Below are 19349 nucleotides of genomic sequence, written 5' to 3'. Positions count from 1 at the left end.
GACTTACCTCTCCCTTCATTCCAATCTCACTGTATGCCTCACCCATCTTTTCCTTCTGCAGTGACTGCAGGCAGAGAGAGGGAAACAGTCAGTGTGACAATAGAAAAGCCAAGCCAGCCCCTGGGTAGCCACATTTAAAACCAGCTGTTCTCAGAGTGGCTCATTCAATAGCAGTTAAAGTCATGGAAACAAGCTCATTCCTCAAGCATTGAAGACCCAGAAAGACTCAAGTTAAGACATGAGAATCAACATTCCTGTATCTGTGCTTAGCATTTAGCCAGAATCAAATCTATCAGGAGGTTCCTAAGCAGCCCCTCTTAGATGCACTGGCATTTGGCCTTTGTCAGAGAGCAGTCACAGGGGCTGGAGTCCATGCACAGGAAACACTGCAGCAGCAATCCCACGGGATGAAGGTTGTTTAGTCACTAGCATTAGGCATTAGCAAGAATCTTGATCCAAGTTCTTTTCCACATCTCCCCAGTGTTTTTCTCATGTCACTCAGAAATGAGCAGAATTTTTCTAATTCTAAAACAGAAGATCTGGGGGGAAGTCTCCTATGAAACAGAATCTCCTGTTCCCAGCCATGCCTCCCCCTCTGCTCCCTCCAGCGTGCTCTACTCACAGTGTAGACAGTATCCTGAGGGTTCTTTCTCCTCTGCTGTAAAACAGAATAAAAAAGTTGCCCATCATTGCACTATCAGCATCCTCCACCACCTTGTACATGCTTATGCATTTGCTCCATGGCACAGCAGTGGCTCTATTGACTTTCCCTGCCCATTCCAGTCCATCCTACCTCCACTCATAAAGCTCTGTTCAGATACATTGTTCTGGGGAAATTTAATTTCATTTTAACAAATGGTAAAACTTAGTTCTTCTCTGCTCGCTCCCTACAGCTGTCACCTGCTGATGCAGGAGGTTTTCCCTCCCTTTTCCTTTGAAAGTGACGGGCTCTGCAGCACTAAGAGTTGTTTTGGCTGCTGCTGTGCTTTGCGGGCGCTTGTTTGATGGCATCAGACGCAGCGAGCTCAGTCAAACACCCCCGGCTGCCGGGCCTCCTCCGCATCCGCCCCGGTCCCGGGTGTCACTTCCCACCCCGGCGCTGCGAGCTCCCAGCCGAGCGAGAGGGGCAGACATCAAAGGGCAGGGGGAGTTCGCTGCTGTCCCCCCGAGTTACGACACACAGCGCGGCGTCCCCTCCCCAGCAAGGCGCTCGCTCGGTGGCTGCCGGTGAGAGCAGCGCTGTGACACGGCGTGGGAGGCACCGGATCAAAGGGCAGAGGCGCGCAGGTGACAGGAGCTTACCTGGTGTCTCCCGCCCAGCTCGGGGTCTGCTCCTCGCTTTCCTCCCAGAACGTCGTAATCGTCTCTGGGCGTGCGGGAGAGTTTCTGCAACGGGAGAGCAAAAGCAGTGCGGGGACACCGTGTTAATGAGATAATAGATCTTAACGCAGAACAGGGAGAGATCCCAGCTCAGCTAACAAGGGCTGTAACTGAAGTAGAAATTATTTTTACTCCCTAAAGCAACTGTCAACAAAAACGTCTACATTTAAGGCATGGAAATGACACAAACCTGCAAGCTGTTGCATTAAGAACCTCTCCTAAGTAGAACTGAGTTGAAAACTAGAGGAGCATGACAAGGAGGGGCTCGTGAAGATCCATGAGCTTCCTTTATCTTGCAGAGCTGTTTATCTAAATTTGCATCAAGAAACTACAGAAATTTTTATGCTCAACACAATTCTTAGCTGGGAAAAGTTACCTTGGACAAGGGCAAAGGAGAGATTTCAGGTCAGAGTAACACAGCTGAGAGTGCTACTTGAAAGGCTACACTTAAACTGAAAAGAAATTGCATTAGTGTTCATACATCACAGAGTTAAACAGAACTCATCACAGGATGTGGCTATGGTCAAAAGCATGAGAAAAAAAAATAAATTAAAAGGCAGCTAGACATAGCAAAAATAGCTGGAGTTTAATGCTGCCATGAGTGAGCAGTTTAGTGGGGAGGGTCAGGCAGGATCCTGCCGCTGTTCTCTTTCACTGCCTAAAGATGCTGCCCATGGTCAGGTTACAGGACAAGGTACACCTCTGGTATGACCTGGTACAACAGGAAAGCTTGAGAATGGAGGCACAGGGGCTGTGGTGCCTCAGGCTCCACACATCTGAGAGTGGAAGAGCTGCAGGTGCCCAAAGTCAGCTCCACAGCTTTCCTTGGCATTTGCCCTTTGCCCAGCCCACATCAAACAGCAGCAGCAACAGGGGCAGTGGCTGCAAACACACCCAGAGCTCTCACAGGCCTGTTTGTTCCATGGGGCAGCACAACAAACAGCCTGGGCTCCTGCCAGCCTAGAGCTCTGCACCAAATCAGGAACCAACAGCCCAAGGACCTGTTCAGCATCTGGCCAGAGGGATGACACCCTGTGAGGGTTTTACCTTTCCTCCTTACAGCTGCCATGCTGCACATATTTGCAGCCTGCTCATCAGCTGGCTCATGCAGAGTTTTTCTAACCTGCAGGCAATTCACTATCTCTAAGTGCCCCACAAGGTCTGTCTGGATGGTGGATTAGAAAACAAAGAAGACCAGCAGGTACTCACGTTGTACACGTCGTCCTGGCCTGGTTGCAGCTGTGGTTCAGAGGCCTGGCTGAGCTGGAAGAGAGACCATTCCATGAGCAGAGACAGTGGCTCCTCTCAGTCCTTTCACTCCCTCTCTCCCACCTGTTACTCTCATCAGAAACAGGGCAACCCACAAGCAGCTGCCTGTGGGGCTACAGGCAATGCAAACCCCTGCTGCTGCAACACTTTTATCTACACTGGCCTGTCCTCAGCAGCCAAGTCATTTTATTTCATGTAACACCAGCTCACAAACATCTGAGTTTGTTCCCTACACAGCTGCCCTCCTCAGATTTTGTGTCTCATTCTCTTCCTATCATAATCTTGTGCCTCCCTGGGACTTCAGTTCTCCAGCTGCCTGAAAAGTTGTTGGGAATCCCTGCACCCCTCAGGAGCAGCCCTTGGCTTGCAGGGCTTTGGTGTCACCACAGTAAGTTGATGAGAGTGGCAGCAGCAGCTAAAAAAGAGGTAAAAGGATTATCCCTTCTGTTATCTGCTCTTTGGCTCAGCTCCTCACAATATTTATGAGCAATCAATTGCTAAGGCAAAATTTTAGGTAAAAAGAGGCAGTTCTGGGTCGATGAGAGCAGCTACTTTGTGTTGTAGTCTTTAAAAAAAGACCCTGTCAAACTACATTCTGTATTGATTTAGCCTTCTTGAGCTGTTATTATCACATTCAATTCTTTATTAAAAATAACCTTCTAGCTCAGTCGATATTTAGGCAAAGAATCATGTCTATATCAAATACACAAGTCCTCTCCTGTGGTTGTTTGGGCATCATCACACTAATAGTATCAAAGATGTCTGAATTATTGAGACATTTTAATACATCCTTCACAGGCTTGCCATTTTCCCTGTAATTTCTGTGTATCCCCCCTCTCTTTCCAATGACAAAACAGGAGAAAAAAAATCCACATTACTCATGATCAGTCACTTCCCATCTACAAAATCCTAATGTATCCATAAGTGTAACACCAAAACACTCTAATATACTCTTCCCTTCTCCATTTATGAACCTTTGGAAAGAACTGCCTCAGACTACTCAAGTGGACACCAAAAACAGAGGGGCAAAAAAAAAAAAAAAAAAAAAAAAAGAAAGGAAAAAGAGAGAGAAAAAGAAAGCAAAAGGTCTCATTCTAAGATTTAGTTCCCCTCCATTCCCACTTTCCAACCCAGCTCAATTATCTTACACCACCAAATCCAAATGCATCTGTGTTGGGTTAGCCTGACCTTTGCCTTCACAAAAAGGGCTGTCATGACCACTGCATAGATGAAGAGGAATCCATCCAGCACGTAGCAGAGCCTGGGATCTGTGAGGCCAAGAACTGATGCAGCATCTGCAAAAAATATCAGACACATCAGCAAAGTCATTTGTGTCACTGGGTGCTTGGCAGCATGAATGTGGCAGTGCTGCATGGAAAAATAATTGCCAGTGTGAGGGCAACACTGCCCCTTTGCAAAGGAAATGGATTTCTGAATATAAGGATTATTTGATTCATCTGGTCAGAAAGGACCATCACAAGTCCAGCCTTGTCTCTAAACAAGTTCAGTTAAACCAGACTGTCCAGAGCCTCAGCCAGCTGAGAGTATCTCCATGGAGAGAAATGTTTGCAAACTCCCCCAGCCAACACAGGATGTTTATTTTCTCAGAAAATACAGCAGCATCTCCTGCAGGGAATCATGTCTGGGCCTGGTTAAGGCTTCCTTCATCAAGTGTGTGTTAGAAAATACATTGTTTGGACAAAATTTTAAGGGAGGACTTCTCAGTTCTGCATTAAATGTAAAGAAAGATTGACACCATCACATTCAATGCTTCAGGAGTAACTTGAGCCTATTACCCCACACATTTTCTATGTGAATCCTTCTAAAAAAGAGAGTCTCCATTTTCTTTTCAGCCACCACTTAAATACTCATACACTGACCACATCCAGTAGGACACCTTAACACTGTTGTGTTTCAGCAGATAGACCTGATGAAACTACCCATGTATCAGTTCATAGAGATGTAGAAAGCTCATAAAGTATAGCTAAAAAAATCAAAGGCTAAGTAACTATAGATCCAATATGCAGCTCCAGGTCCAAGGAAAAGCTCTATTGCATTGTGATATAAAAAACCAAACAAACAAACACCTTAAAATTAACCTGAGTTGTGCTTTGTGCAATTTGGAGGGAGTTCAAAAGAGAAAGACAAAAATTATCAATAACCTGAAAAGCCCTTTGATGAAGATAAACAATCACTGTTCCCACTGACAGCTCACACACCCAGAAAAAATACCACAGAGTAGATTTGTTTGTTTGTCTGAACTAGGAGTTTGCAATTAATTTTTTCCTAAATCATGCATTTAGAAGCAAATCCATGGAAATAAATCGAGATCCTAGATGGTTTTTCTTCTTCCCCCCTCTTTTTCAGTCATTTAAAAAATACTGCTCAAAGCACTTTATGAAAAATACCCTTCACCAGATTTCCTCAGGACTATAAAATTTCATATATATGGGGTAAACAGAGACAAATTACATTATTTGCCCAACATTGTATATTAAACCAACAAACAAGCTGAAATGACTTTCCCAGAGCTTTTCTTCTAAACAGTTCACAGGCCAATATTTTACCCCAGCCTGAAAGCATCTGAGGTGCTGCTGAAGGCAGCATTTTTGGGTAATCTTTGGGTATCCTGGCCCTGAATCCCCTCTTTTTGTACCAAAGCCATGCACATCCATACAATCATCTCAAGTCCAGTATTTCTCCAGCACTAATAAAATCCCCAGAGCAGCCTGATGTGGGGCAGCCTGGCCTCCAGCATCCCAGGTCATGGATTAAAGCTGTTTAGTGAAGGAGAGCCTGCTGCTCAGGCTGTGATTGCTCCTGGAAAAACATGTTTTGAGACAATGAGAAAGTCCAACATTTAGAAACAGACCAATAAAATGGATAGAATTATTAGGGTGAAAAAAAGACCTCAGATATCATCAAGTTCAACCTTCATCCAAATACCACCATGCCCACTAAACCATATTGTGAAGTGTCACATCTACTCATTTTTTGAACACTTCCAGGGATGGTGATTCCACCATTTTCCTGGAGAGCCTGTTTCAATGCTTAACCACTTTCATTGCAGAAAATTTCCCCCATATCCAACCTGGTTCAGCTTGAAGCTACTTCCCCTTGTCCTATCTCTTAGGTCATATTATTTCCTTCCTTAATGTGTTTGACTTCTGTATTCTTAAACAGAACAAAATGTACAAAGCACTTTCTAAATAATAACCTTTGAAACAGGTTTCTGGATTAGAGAGAGATAGAAAAAGACAGAAGACACAAAGCCTGTAGAATGAAAGGTCAACGAGATAGGAAGCACAATGAACAAGTGGCAGTTAAAACAGTTACCATCCATTGAGGTGAACAGAACCAGGTTTGCTTTTTAAATTGCCAGAGGAGGGGTTACTACCTCTTCAAAACAGAAGGCCAGTCCATTAGGCACCATCAAAATGTATCTTCTGTCCCTCATCAGCCGTGGTCAGGGGGCTGAGGCCAAGGTCACAAGCTGATGATGGGAGCTGGGCAGAGCAAAATGTGCCAGGTCTGAGGGAACAGTCACACTCAGCTGTCTCAGAGTAAAGCACAAACAGCAAATATTTTGCTGATGATTCTCACTCTGGTAACCTCACAGGTTACCCAGTGCCTACAGGGAGTTGCACAGTGTGCTCCCAGTATTCCCATACCTGAGCTGAGAGGTAGAGCCCTGCTCAGGTTTCCTGCCCTCCTCAATCCCCATTGCCTGCACCTGGAACTCTGTCACAGCTGTGCTTCTGCCCCTGACAAGCTTCTTCCCAGCACCTCCTCCTTCCAAAGCCTGGGCTTTTGCTCTCCCCCTTTTTTCTGCTCCCACCCAGCAATGCAGCCCTGATCTCTGTGCCTGGGCGCTCTCTCCTGCTGCTGCAGGTCCCTGCACTCCCACATCTGCACCCCAGGCTGGCATTCCCTCACCCTGCTCCACACTCACACCCCCAAACCAGCTCTGCAACAACCCCCTGCAGCCTTTTACTTTCTGAAGTACAGGCAAAGAAAAAAAAACCCCAATGCAGGCAGCACCAATGGGGATCAGTTGAGCTGAATCACTGCAGCATGGCCTGGACCCTTGAAATGTGCCAAAACATTTCTTTTTAATAGGATTTTCCTCCTCTGATGCTTTTAGTGTGCATCTGGATTGGGTTAGACCATGATTCCTGATAATAGTTTGAGAAATACAGACTGTAAAAGCTGAATTACTTGTAAATATAGATCAAATCTGTCTACCATAATTTTTTTTCTCTCACATGGCCTTTATTAAGTGATTCATTTGAAGGGTTTTATTTTTAGGGGTTACCAAAATTCAGTAACGCAGCTGTAAATGAAGCGTTTTATCTTCCTGGAAACTGAGTTTCTCAGTGAAGCCATGAAAACCAACCCCAGCACAAGAGATGTATTGGTGCAACTGGGGTTACATAGAGGTGTTTGAAGGCAGATCCTGTAGAGCTGCCACAGCTGCTTTTTGGGGCAAAGCAGTCAGCTTTTCTTGAACACCACCATCTTTCCCCTGCAGTGGTCCCTGTGACTCTGGATTGTTGCATTTACCTCATTTCTACCCTATTTCATCCAAGAGCCTCTTCCTGCAGGTTTGCATTTCCAGCCCCCTCTGGGGACAGAATTCCACAGCTGCAGGTGTCACTGCCACATCAGGCACATACCAGCCTCTCTCTCTGGAGGCTGACAGCAGGGAAATGCTGGGTGTGATGGGTCTTGCTGCTGTCTTAGAGCAAATGCCTAGAAGTTAGGCAGCTAAAATTATAACAGATAACCCTCTTCATAAAGAATGTATCTATCATGGGGTTTGTTTGTATTTATATATTTCTATCAGTTTTACTCATAAATACAAACAACAAACAAACCTGTGACCCTCCAGGGTTGAAGAAGCAGAGGCCAAATTCTCCTTCACTTGCAGAAGGGAGAGGCTCTATTAATTTGTCATTAATATTCCATCACATATTTGTGAAACACAGCATGGCCCAAAGCAAAGCTCGTGCCCTTGAAGTTCAGCATTAGAGTTAGTCGTGGGTGTTGGAGGAAACTGCTGATATGATCAAGATTCAGGTTACAAGACCAGATGTTGGGCAGCCCAAATAACTAAATTTAAAGAGGAAAGTATTTTAGGCTATTAACTTCCACTTTTATACACCAATGAATGTTAGCCCTATGGAAAATCAAGGTAAGATGCTTTAGGATTCTTGTGAGCCCTTCATACTCCTTTCAGGATCCCTTTCATGGAGGCACTAACACTAAGTTCAAATAATTCAAGTTTCCCTCTGATTTATTTGGAAGAAATGGAGTCAAAAGAAGGAAAATATTATAAAAAAAGGGAGTTTGGAACTAGATGATCTTTAAGGTCCTTTCCAACTCAAACTTTTCTATGATTCTATTATTTTCTAACGCATCATGGAATAGACTCTAACAAAAAAGTCCAAGGTACTGTAACAAGAGCAAGACAAGTAGATCTCCAACAGCTGTTTGGTATGTGGGAAGTAGAAACATGCAGAAAACAGTAAATGATCTACCTTTTCAGTCTGAAGGTGAAGAAAATTAACTTTGAATATATAATTAAATAAAGCAAGCTTTCACCCTCCAAATCCTTCCAGAGCCTTGTCAGAAACAGAGAGAGGAGTGCCTTGCTCATCTCTGGAAGGGGACTCCTTGCTTCATCAAAACAGTCAGTCATTCTCAGAAAAAGCAACTGCTTTCACTTCTCAGTTTAGCAAGGATTCTGTGCAAAGGGCTTTCCTGAAGCAAGCCTGATGTTGCTTCCTAGAGACAGCAAACCATGCACAGGGCAGCTGCAGACATGGATATCCAACCAGCTGGGCTGACAGATGCAAGATGTGCAGCTCTTGCAGCTTTTGTAGGGGCTTTAGATTAGGCACCAGTGCTTTTACTGGACCCATCTTCATCAGGGACAGCAAAAGTTTAATCTAGTTAATGCAAAAGGTGTTCCCTGCTGTAAATTTTGCAGGGTCTAATTCAATCTGGTGTGAAGTGTACGAAGAGGGAAGAATTATTATTCAAATGCTTCTAGGTCACTTAGCCTTTCCCTTGCCCTACCAACTCTGTCCCACAGCAGTAACTCACCCCCGACTGATTTACTATCAAGTGGCCTTTTCATTTCAGCTCCTACAACCTCGTGCACATGATGGAGGACTACAGAAAAGAATTGAGCCTCTTTGTCTCCCCGGGAATCCCAAAGAGACTTCACACTGCAAGGCTGAAGGAAGAGACACTGAGTCAGGCTCAAGATGCTGCTGATCACAATCAGATGTGTTTCTCTGTTCACTGAGCACTTCACAGAGTAGCAGGTATTTCCCTAAGTACTTTAAATTAGCATTTTTAAGTTAGACTTCATAGCTAACTCACAGCTCACACTCCACTAATCAAATCTACTGATAACCTGAAGAACAATTCCCAACCAGAAGATGTATAGGGCACTCCCACTCCATTTTATCCTAGTTTAAAACTTCCTCGAGCTAATAGGGGTTATCCCACCTGGTGGGAAATGATGGGAGCTGAATTCAGAGATGCACAGACCCAGCAAGAGCCTCGCCAGGGCTGTTGTCTCAGCCTCAGCTTCATTGCTTCTCCCTTGATTTGCTGCAAGCAGAGCAGTGAAAAATGTACACAAGCACACAAGTTAAGGGTAGAGGTGTTGGAGGGAGAATTGCTGAGGCTGTTTACGGAGAACAGCATGAGCAATTCCTTCTCCTTCGGCCAACATGGACTAGAGCTGGGACAATTACAGGAGCCATCCCTGATGTCCAGTCAAAGCTATGCCTGGGCACTCATCACAGCTAATCCTACTGGAATAATATCAGGGTTTTTTCCTTTTTCTGGCATCAATTTCCACCTGAACTCACCGAGAGCACCAGATCTAACCAGTGCCAAAAGAGGCAGAGTAGGGGAGGACACCAAACCTCCAGTAATGAAAGCTGTCCACTTTCTAAGGTTAAGCTCATAGCAACACTTTCCAAAAACCCGGGTAGCTGTCATTTTTCAACACATTTATCATACAATATTTTTCAGCAGGTAAATGACTGAATCACAGGGAAGGTAGATACACAAGGCAGAAAAGTGGTGGGAAGGCTGCAAAATTTACTTTAGCAGAACAACTAGGAGCAGACTGTTTTAAAAGTTAGCAAAGCCTCAAAACGTTTTCACTACAACATCCACTTGCAATGAGGCTTCTGAGGGTGAAGAAATTCCTAGTGAAGCTTGGTGTCAAGAAGGGAAATAGTTAAATGATCTGCAGATGCAGTGGCTCGGGTTCTGGGCAGGAAGGAGGTTACACCAGCCCCAACGGCTGAGGCTCTAAACCCTGCAGTAGCTGCACACACACACAGAGGCAGAAGTTTCAGAGCAGTCCCCTGCCACTGACCCACTTAGTGGAGAGATGTGTGTGTCATGTCCTGCCACTGCCAGAGAACACACTGGTGAAAAAAAACCCCAAAGAAAACCTCTCCTGTGCAACAGCAAGTGATTTAGAGTAGAGAAAAAGGGTGATTAAGGATTCGCATTAATATTAATTCCCTGCATATTTTTCTTGCAACAGTGCTCAACAAACTTAGCAACAATAATATTAAGGAATATTAATTAATACTGGGGAATATTCCACTCTGAACAGAGCACATGAAGCATTTCACAGACCTCATAAAAAAAGAGCCAATGGATGAGCTATCATGAAATGGAAATATCATGACAAACTTTGCCTGGGTCCTTGATGGACTCATTCAGCAAAGAGCCTCAGAACCAAACCCTGATTCCTTGGACCCTCACATATTCCACTTTAAAAAAAAAAGGAATTGCTTCTTTCATCTCCCTTCCTCTGATTTGACAGCATTCACATTTCCATAGATGTAGCAGCTACGCAGGTAAAATTTTATGGCAGAGCAAAGCTGAAGAGAAAGGGCTTTGTCATGGATCTGCAAGTAGGGCACAGATTTATTTATTCCTGTTGACACCTCACTGCTGAGGCCCCTGCTCCTCTATCAGGTGACAGAACTGTGGCTGGTACATCTCCAGTGCTGCATTTTGTTAAGAGCCATCTGAAGGACTACACCCAAATTAAGAAAACCTTATCTCAGATGGCATTACAGGATAAGGGGGAAAAAAAGTGCTGTATTTTGAAATACACCTTCTCACACATAGGTAGGAAATAGCAAGAATGTAGAGCTTATAAATAAATTTTGACTGAATTAAAGACTGTTAGAAAGCAATACATTCCCATGTGGGGTGGGAGAAGTGGGAGAATAGAATTTCCTCATCATTAATGACTTTATCTAACCCCTTTATTTCACCAACTATAAGATAAAAGTAATACATTAACTGTCAAAAGTACTGAAGTGCTCTCAAAAGCTCAGGCACATGAGGCTGGTACCTTCTTAATTTCTCATCCATTGAAACACACTTGTAGGAAAAAAACCAAAAACCCAAGGAAAAAGACCCCAATCTCTCATCACAAAGAAAATTTCTGGTTTATTTACACTATGAGTTCAAATCATTCCATGGCAGTATTTGCAACTGAGATGAAGTAATGATTATTTACCCACTGCATGCAACTAATACTAAAATTGGTCAAGTTAATTCCAGGAATTACTCAGGAATGCATTGAAAATCTGGAAAGGTGAGCTATCATGAGTAATTTAAGTTAATTTAATCCACATCACTGAATTTACCCTATTGGTTTTTCTTCAAGATTTTTTTGTTTGTTTGGTTGTTTTTTTTTTTTTTGTTAAAAGATTTTCCAGAAATTTAGCAAAGAGGAATCCTATTCTCTTGGTTATGATTAGATTTAGTATAATTTTGTTTTCCTGGAGGAACAGCACAGTTGTTTAGAGGATTTAGATCCTTTGTATTTACTCTTTCCATCTTAACATAGACAAGCAGCTCTCAGCCACTGACCAGATATATTTTACAGAACAATTTTATTCATACCTTCAAGTTTCAGAGCACCTATCTGAAGTAGCCACTCAAGATGGGATATTATGTTGTCTCTGATTTTTCTCTTTCCAACTAATTTTGTAAGTGTAGAATCATCACCACTGCACTCATCTAATTGCTTGTCAGCCTCATAAAACATGTTCTGTGCTGCTTCTAAAATGGATGAAAATTTTGGAATTATGTTTACTTTAAACAGCCCCTCTCTCCCACAAAAAGCCAGATTGGGAAGCCTCTGGGATGTGGAGAGAGATAAAAAGGCTGTGTGGAAACTGTACTTGTTTGCTTTCTGTGTGCAGCTGAGATGGATTTAGAATGCAAAGGAAATTTATATGAGTTCCATTTTTCACAGCACTGGGAGCTTAGGTCAGCTTTATTGAAAACACAGTTTGGGAAAGTGCAGTCACAGACTGCTGGATGGGGTGAAAAATTGCCAAGTGATCAAATGCCCACAGAAAATAAATTTCCTCCTAAAAGAATCCTTAGTGTTTCATTTACTTTTTGTACTCTCTAAGAAAAAACTTTCTCCTACTTCTATCCATTACAAGTTTTTCTTGCCACGGCACCCTTTATTGTCTATTGTACTACCTGAAATGCATAACAAAAAACTGAGTGGCCAGAAAATTCATGCACTTGTACAGGACAAAAAACTCTTCTCCCTAAACACAGATGAGATTATCTGTGATTAATCCATAGCTCATTCATGTCTGGATTTGGTTTGTATTCCTGATAGGACAGAGGGGAAGAGGGAAAGTACCAGGGACCTTCTTTGAGGTGCTTTGCAGTGGCCTCATCTGTGCTGCCAGGAGTTTCTGGCATGTGCAAGCCTGGAATTAATCCCATTAGGCAAAGTGTTATCCCACAGAATTAGCCATTAGATGTGCATTAATTATTTCAATCTATCCCTTGAAATCCACTTGGAGAAGCTGCCCTGTTTTCACAGACAAAAAAAAGTGAAGGTATTGGAGCCGATAGCACTCACGAGGATTGTGGTGGAGGAAAAAACACAAGGTATGAATGTATGAATGTAAATCAGTGTCCTGGTTTTCTTCCCAGTAAAGAGCAGATTCCAAAATGGGTGAAGTAATTCCCCATACTATTGATTTCAAGTTAGCAAAGGCCATTTAATTTCAACGAGAACAGGTTTAGCCACAGAGCAGACACACGCACATCTTCAAAAATGCACAAGAAACAGGGACTGTATGTCAATAATTAAAAAGAAATGCAAATTTTTTTCCTAGGACAATATTAATTATTCAATAAGTATTTACTCAAGCCAACAAATTTAAGTTTGGAGAGTATGGCACTAGACTTTTTTTTCTGAAAAATAAACTTTTTTCATTGCTCTAAATTTGCTGTATTCCACCCTGCTTTCAGAGTAAACTGACAGTTTGTTCTTCTGCAATTCATTTTTACATGCTTACACAGTAGAAGTCAGCAAAAAACAAGTGAAAAATGCTTCTGAAGCCTTTAATTTAAAAAGTATAATTTTTCTAGAAATATATCCCAAAGCTGTATTTCTATTTTATCAACAAAGATTATCAGTGGTTTAGTCCAAGTCCATAGCAAGAGCTACATTAGAATGATTTACTACAAAGCAAAAGAGCAGGAAGGACTGGCTGGTTCAGCTCATTGCTCAGCACCAAATATATATATTTAACACTCAAAATATTTCTGCATTTCCACTGAAGAACAGCACAGCACATTCACAAAATACAAAGGTCAAAGGAGAAAGTCTATGCCCATGAAGCAAAAGAAATCTGGCTTTGTAACCTGCTCTACCTGATACTGTTTAGAATATAAAACTGGTTCACCAAAAAATGATGGAAAAATAAAATCACTATGTATTTTTCCTGTCAGTCGATTTTCTGCTTGGACAGGACAAAAAAAGTAATTTCCTAACTGATTCCATACACCTGAAATTTACTGCACACAACGGCATCCACTGTCACATAGGTTTTTATCTAAATTAAATTACATAGGGATGTAGATACAGCTAGAGAGCAAACTTTATCTTAATTATTTAATTTCATTTCATAAAGATACATTTAATTTCATATGCTGTAAAAAACAATGAAACAGTGAAATCATAAGCAAGTCTGCACAGACCTTAGACAATTTTATTTCACCAAACTAGTGCCACAAGCTCCCAGAAGCCAAATTTCCCTGCTAGCAAGACCCATCCTCCTTCAGTGTCCCACAGTTAAATATCTCACTCTTCTAAGTTTATGATCAGAAAAAAGTCCCTAAAAGAGAAAAAGTCTGACCAGCTTGGACAGAGAAAATCTGTTCAGTTATTACCATGCTAACAATTAATGATTCAAACACTATAGTTTTCAGACCTGCTTTACAACAATAAAAGCAATTTCTTCTCTTTTCCCTTTCACATTTCTAACACTATCATAATGGCACCAGCATAAAAAGGAAAAAAATACTTGTCAAATTACATGCAAAATTATCTACTCTTTAGAAGCAGCAATTGAGTGACAATTTTATGCTGCTATTTATAATCTAGGTAAAGCTAAATAAAGTATAACACTGGACATACGGCTTCACTTAAAATTCTCGGCTGACTACGGCACAGAAATACTCTCTTGGTGGGCTGTTCAGAGATTAGTATTTCTGCAGCTTTTAAGAGATCAAATTCTGCAGCTGGTTATGCTACCTACAGAATAACCCAGCATCAGATATTGGGCATAGAATTCATGCACAACCAATTCTTAATTCAAGACACAACTGTATAATTAAGATTTTTCAAAAATCGTATTTCAAAATCAGTTGCACTTTCAGTTTTTTGGGAAGTGTTTTAAAAACAAAATAAATCCTGCCATTTGAATTTCTCTTAGCAGATTACTGCAATTGGAGTAAAGAGGGTACATTTGTTTGATATGGATTTGCTTCTAATCACAAATATCTTGTTCTGCAAACTCATAAAGATCAAGCTCTACTGGCAGACGGACATCTTAAATTTTACCATCCAGAAAGTTATCCAGCAGTGCTGGATAATCAATGATAAAAACTCTAAATAATGTTACTAGCACATGTGGATCAACTTATGAACTCTTGACTCCCAGAGACCCTGATTGACTACTGATTTCCACAGAAATGTTTTGTGCTTATTTTGGTGTGGTGGAGTCTGATGGCACCAGCATTTACATGGAAATAATGCATAGTCATTTTGCTCAATGACTACTCACTTTCCAACTGAAGAAGCAAAATTGATATACTTATCTTCAGTCAAGATTTGTATTTTATTTTTATTACTGAGCAGAAGTGTAAAAGTGAAAGAAGCCAGTTCCACATGCTGCTTGCAATATTGCAGAGAACTTGGCATTACTCTCCCAGTGGTTTTTGTCCAAGTTCTTCAAATCACAAATGTACCACTAGGTGAAAAGAGAACCCCAGGAGTTTCTACAAAACCATGCCTGACTTTACTTTAAAATATCCTTTTTAACCTTATTAGGTCACAAAGGAATCAAAATCTATATCATAAGCATGAAGATGGTTATAAGGTATTGAATTTGAATGATCCTACTCAAACATCTGCTGCACAAACTTCCTGAGTACTTGTCAAAAGGCCAAGAAAATGCATTTAATGCAGACAGTTTTAACGGTGGGGAATGAAGAAAACAAAGTCATCAAATTATTACCTGTAGTTACCAAAGTGTTCAGTGCTGTCCTATTTGTAAAATCACTCTGTGCTGTAAAAATTAGACAAAATAGGACTTTGAGCACGAAAAAGGACTTGCAGTGTAATGGTGTTCTGAGTGCTTGTCAGGAAAATTCAGGGAGGAACAGTAAACCCAGAGCCATGACATCAGCCAAGGACACTTTTATGTTTGCTGCTCCCCTGGGCATTGCACACCAGACACTCTCCAGGCTGGTTTTAATAATAGCTTTATAGCCACAGTTAAGGAGAGAATGACTGCTTTATTATCCTTTGCAGACAGATAAATCACATTGCTTACACCTACCCAACTGGCTCACCTCTGTGTTACAGCTTTCCATCCTGACCACTAATTGTCCTTTTATCAGAGTTTGTTAATGATACTCTCCTCTTTGTGCAGACCATACTACAGATATCTGTGACTTACCTTTGACTTTCTTTTATATTCTAGTTGTGCTGTACTTTGGTCAGAAAAGATCAGGTCTGTGTTTCAGCGTGGACCACACAATTCAGAGCTTGATGCTACACTCTCAGAAAAACAAATGCATTTTCTTGCTCCAACACCTTGCAGCTGCAGCCCCAGAAAATCCCCCATCATTTACCATGGAGCAGCTGCATGAAACCAGCCTGACCATTTCAGGAACGCTCAGGAGCTGTTTGCCCAGCAGACCACCTGTGATTGTTCTGGTTTATTCTGGCCTGCCAAGGGGCAGAACATGGGCTCAGTGGAGGAGGAAGCCTTTTACCTGTACCTGCTCCCCTCCAGCACTGCACAAAGCTGGCTCTGGGCCCCACTGCCACAACAGACTGGCTTCTTCTGCCAGAAATCTCCATCCTTTTTGTCTCTATGGTTGGGTTAATACCACTAATCATGTTTATTATTTTCCTGTTCCTTTCCTTCAACCTTTCTTCAAAACAACTGATTTCTGGGAGACCTTTGGGTATTTTGGAGATCTGGCTATGAAGCTGATTATGAAATGGCTTGAACATTTTACAGAGATTTGTTTCCCTGCTGAGATCCTTGGGGCCGTGCTTCCCTGCCTGACAGCAACCACAAGATCCATACCCATGGAGTCCCTTTCACTTATAAACTGTGGTGACAAAGCCAAGCTCCTGGTCCCTCACTCATGCACAGCCTGGCCCCCTCAAAGCCTCAAAGAGCAACATGACACTTCCCTTCAAGAGATACGGATCTACCCCCACTCACCGCCCCGGCAAAAACACATCTGAGGCTCTCCTGAGCTCAGACAGCCAACACCAGGTGTGTCTGGGAAAGCACTTGCTCAGAGCAGCTGAAAACTCCTCTAACTGAGGTAGAAATTGTTACCTCAACATAAAGCAAGTGTAGGAGCGGGCTTGATCATTTCAGGGCTCTTCAGCCTCTCTTTTTTTACAGCAGGAATAAAAAAACCCCAACCAAACAAAGAAGAGCTTGACTTAAACAGAGCAACAGCTTAAGTCTGGGTCACAGCTATCGTTTTCCCAAACTTGGGACCTTAAGGTGACTGAGCAAGCAAGCAATCCTCTGAGAAACACAGGAGCAGCCAGACAGGTGATGCAAGAAGCAGCAGCAAGCTCTGGGATCAGTGTCCCACCTCTGCTCCGTGTCAGACCCTGCAGGACAGCACAGGCTTTCAACCTGCCAAAGAGGCGTCATGCCCTCCCCACTACACAGCACCAGCAGGGGCTGCTGCTCCTTTGAAGTGCCTGGCTCCAAAGAAAGCCCTTTTGACACCCTCCAGGCAAGCCGTGTATGACACAATGTTGGGCACCAACACCTTTTTTTGTTTGTTTGTTTTTAAAGTTAAAGGGTGGTGAAAAGGTTGGTTGGTTGCTTTCAAATCATGGCTATCTTTGTGGGAGTTAGTGCATTCATCCATGAAAGGGGACATGCCTGCAGAGCTCAGCAGAGAGGAACCAGTGCCTTGGCACAGAATGTCCTGCATCTCTGCACCTGAGCTGAAAATTTGGCTATCAACAAATCCTAGGAGCTTGGAGAAAAATGAAAAAAACACTAAATGATCTTGTGTTGTAGGGTCAGGCTAAGGCTGCAACAGGGCAGCGTGAATCCAAATGCTGCCAGACAGACTAAGGCAGAAAGGGAAGGTGACAAGTTGTTTTTACTTCTTCCATTTTTTTTTTTTTTTTAAGGCAAAGACCTTTCTTTTATTTATTTGTTTTTTGGTGTTTTTTTGGTTTTTTTAATCAGAAGGCAATTTTGACTCTGGATTCAAAATTGTCAGACACAAAAACAAACTTCACATCCGTATAGAATAATCACTGATACACAAACTCTCTCTTCTATTTTATGAGCAGGACCATGAACTGCAGCATGAATTTTCTGAATATTTCTTGCCAACTCCCACTCCTCCATAATGAGCAACTGGAAACTTTCAATCTGAATAACTGACTCTATAGATTTAAGGAAAAACAAGTCAATTTACTACGCATGACGAAGGGCAAAAAAAGCCCTGTTTGTGCTTTCTGGAATATACTGTACTGGCTCTTGTAAGCAAGCAACAAAACACAGTTTCTCATTCAGAATTTAAAACTCAAGTCTTATGAGGTTAGGCTATATCTTTCTCATAAGAAATACAGATTCTAGGTAATCACAAAATACAGTACTGCTCACAGAGCTGTGATATTTTAGAACTTCTGATATTAGCTGCTGCCAGAGATGCAAAAGTGTCAATACATCTGTATTTGAAGATTTTCTTCTTATTCAAGAACATTTTACCCCTTCATTCCAAACATGTGCTGGAATTGGAATAATCAAAATAAAAATCTATACTGAACTTTTGATAAACATCTTCAATTTGGCAATGCTGGTATTGCCTTTGCCCATTATTTTGCATTTATGTAGCCTCAGAGCACTCTCCTCCTGAAGTGACTATTGATAAGCCAGTGACAGATACACTGGAAGAAATACAGAGATATAATAGATTCCCTTCCTGCCACCTTCCAGAGCTGCAGGACTTGACTAAATCAGTGATGCTTTTTCAGTTTAAGTGAGAGCCTCAAAGTTTTGGGTTCACCCATTGCCATTTTCTCTCACTTCTGTGCAATGTGCTCACTGTCTTTCCCTTCCACATAAACATAGGTGCAATACCCCAGACCAAGGATGTATGTACATATATTTATATATGTCTACATTCATGGATACACCACATAACCCTCACACATATTTTTATATGTGTGCCTATAGCTACATACACTCACCCAAGCCATATCTTCTCTCTATGGAAAAGAAGAGTAAGCAGCTTTGAATGGATTCATAAAAACAGACAATAACATATTTTCCACTTGAGCGAAGAGGAACTGCAGATTCATTTATAATTTTACTCCTCTATTTAAAGGAAAGGACCTAAACAATACAGACAAAACAGTGGAAAATTAAAGCATTTCATCTGTTCAGCATTTTCTGTGCTGTTCTTGCTAGTGGTAAACAGCCCTAGCAGTGGGCAAGCCCTGCTTGCAGCTCAGGAAACATCCCTGAACACACTGGTATAACCAGGGAAGAGCTGATGCCCCAGGCACACAGCAAGGATGCATCTTACAAAGAGACACAGGGCTGTTCTCTCTGGCCAAAATCTGTTTTTCTGGGTGATAGTGTGATGTTTTCCTGCATACAGACTGGGCTTTGTCAGATCATGAAGTGCCAACTCAACTACATCAGGGACAGTGCTGAAGCTTAAAATAACATGCATTTGTTAGTGCTCACATTAGCTCTGCCTAATCCACTACAATCTATTTCAACAATCTATTATCTGGGACATCTGGTATCACAGGCAATCAAAAATGCTGCAGACTACATTCATTCACAACTCATATCCCAAGATCATGACAGAATAACTGCATCCTCTGTTTTCTTTCTATTTAGGTTCTTTGCCATGCACATCTTATTTTTCTGTCATTGAGAAGTTAAAAAAGGGTTGTATTTATTTTTTGAAGAAAAATCCCTAGAGATATGGCAACCACATGAACCCCAGCAGTCAAGGTTTGAAGAAATATTATCACTTTTTTGAGACAGGTGAGAAATTAATAACAGGTCAGAGATGCCTTCTTTGGA

At 41.9% G+C, this 19349-nt stretch overlaps 1 protein-coding gene across 3 annotated transcripts in view; it reads right to left on the bottom strand.

The window, feature by feature from the left end:
• CD247 (CD247 molecule) overlaps positions 1 to 19349 on the bottom strand; it is a 51884-nt gene that overhangs the window by 2337 nt on the left and 30198 nt on the right. For 2 of the 3 annotated variants that reach the window (XM_079308926.1, XM_079308927.1), the window contains exons 3-6: positions 3838 to 3944; positions 2590 to 2643; positions 1303 to 1386; positions 8 to 64 (exon numbers count right to left, since the gene is read on the bottom strand). In XM_079308926.1, coding sequence (XP_079165052.1) covers positions 8 to 64; positions 1303 to 1386; positions 2590 to 2643; positions 3838 to 3944 — 302 coding nt within the window. Of the gene's footprint in view, positions 1 to 7; positions 65 to 622; positions 659 to 1302; positions 1387 to 2589; positions 2644 to 3837; positions 3945 to 19349 lie in introns of all 3 variants that reach the window. The other variant, XM_079308925.1, reaches the window with a different exon arrangement.

Source organism: Erithacus rubecula, assembly GCF_903797595.1.
Source record: "Erithacus rubecula genome assembly, chromosome: 1".
Taxonomy (NCBI): domain Eukaryota; kingdom Metazoa; phylum Chordata; class Aves; order Passeriformes; family Muscicapidae; genus Erithacus; species Erithacus rubecula.
This window is presented reverse-complemented; position numbering and strand designations above follow the sequence as displayed.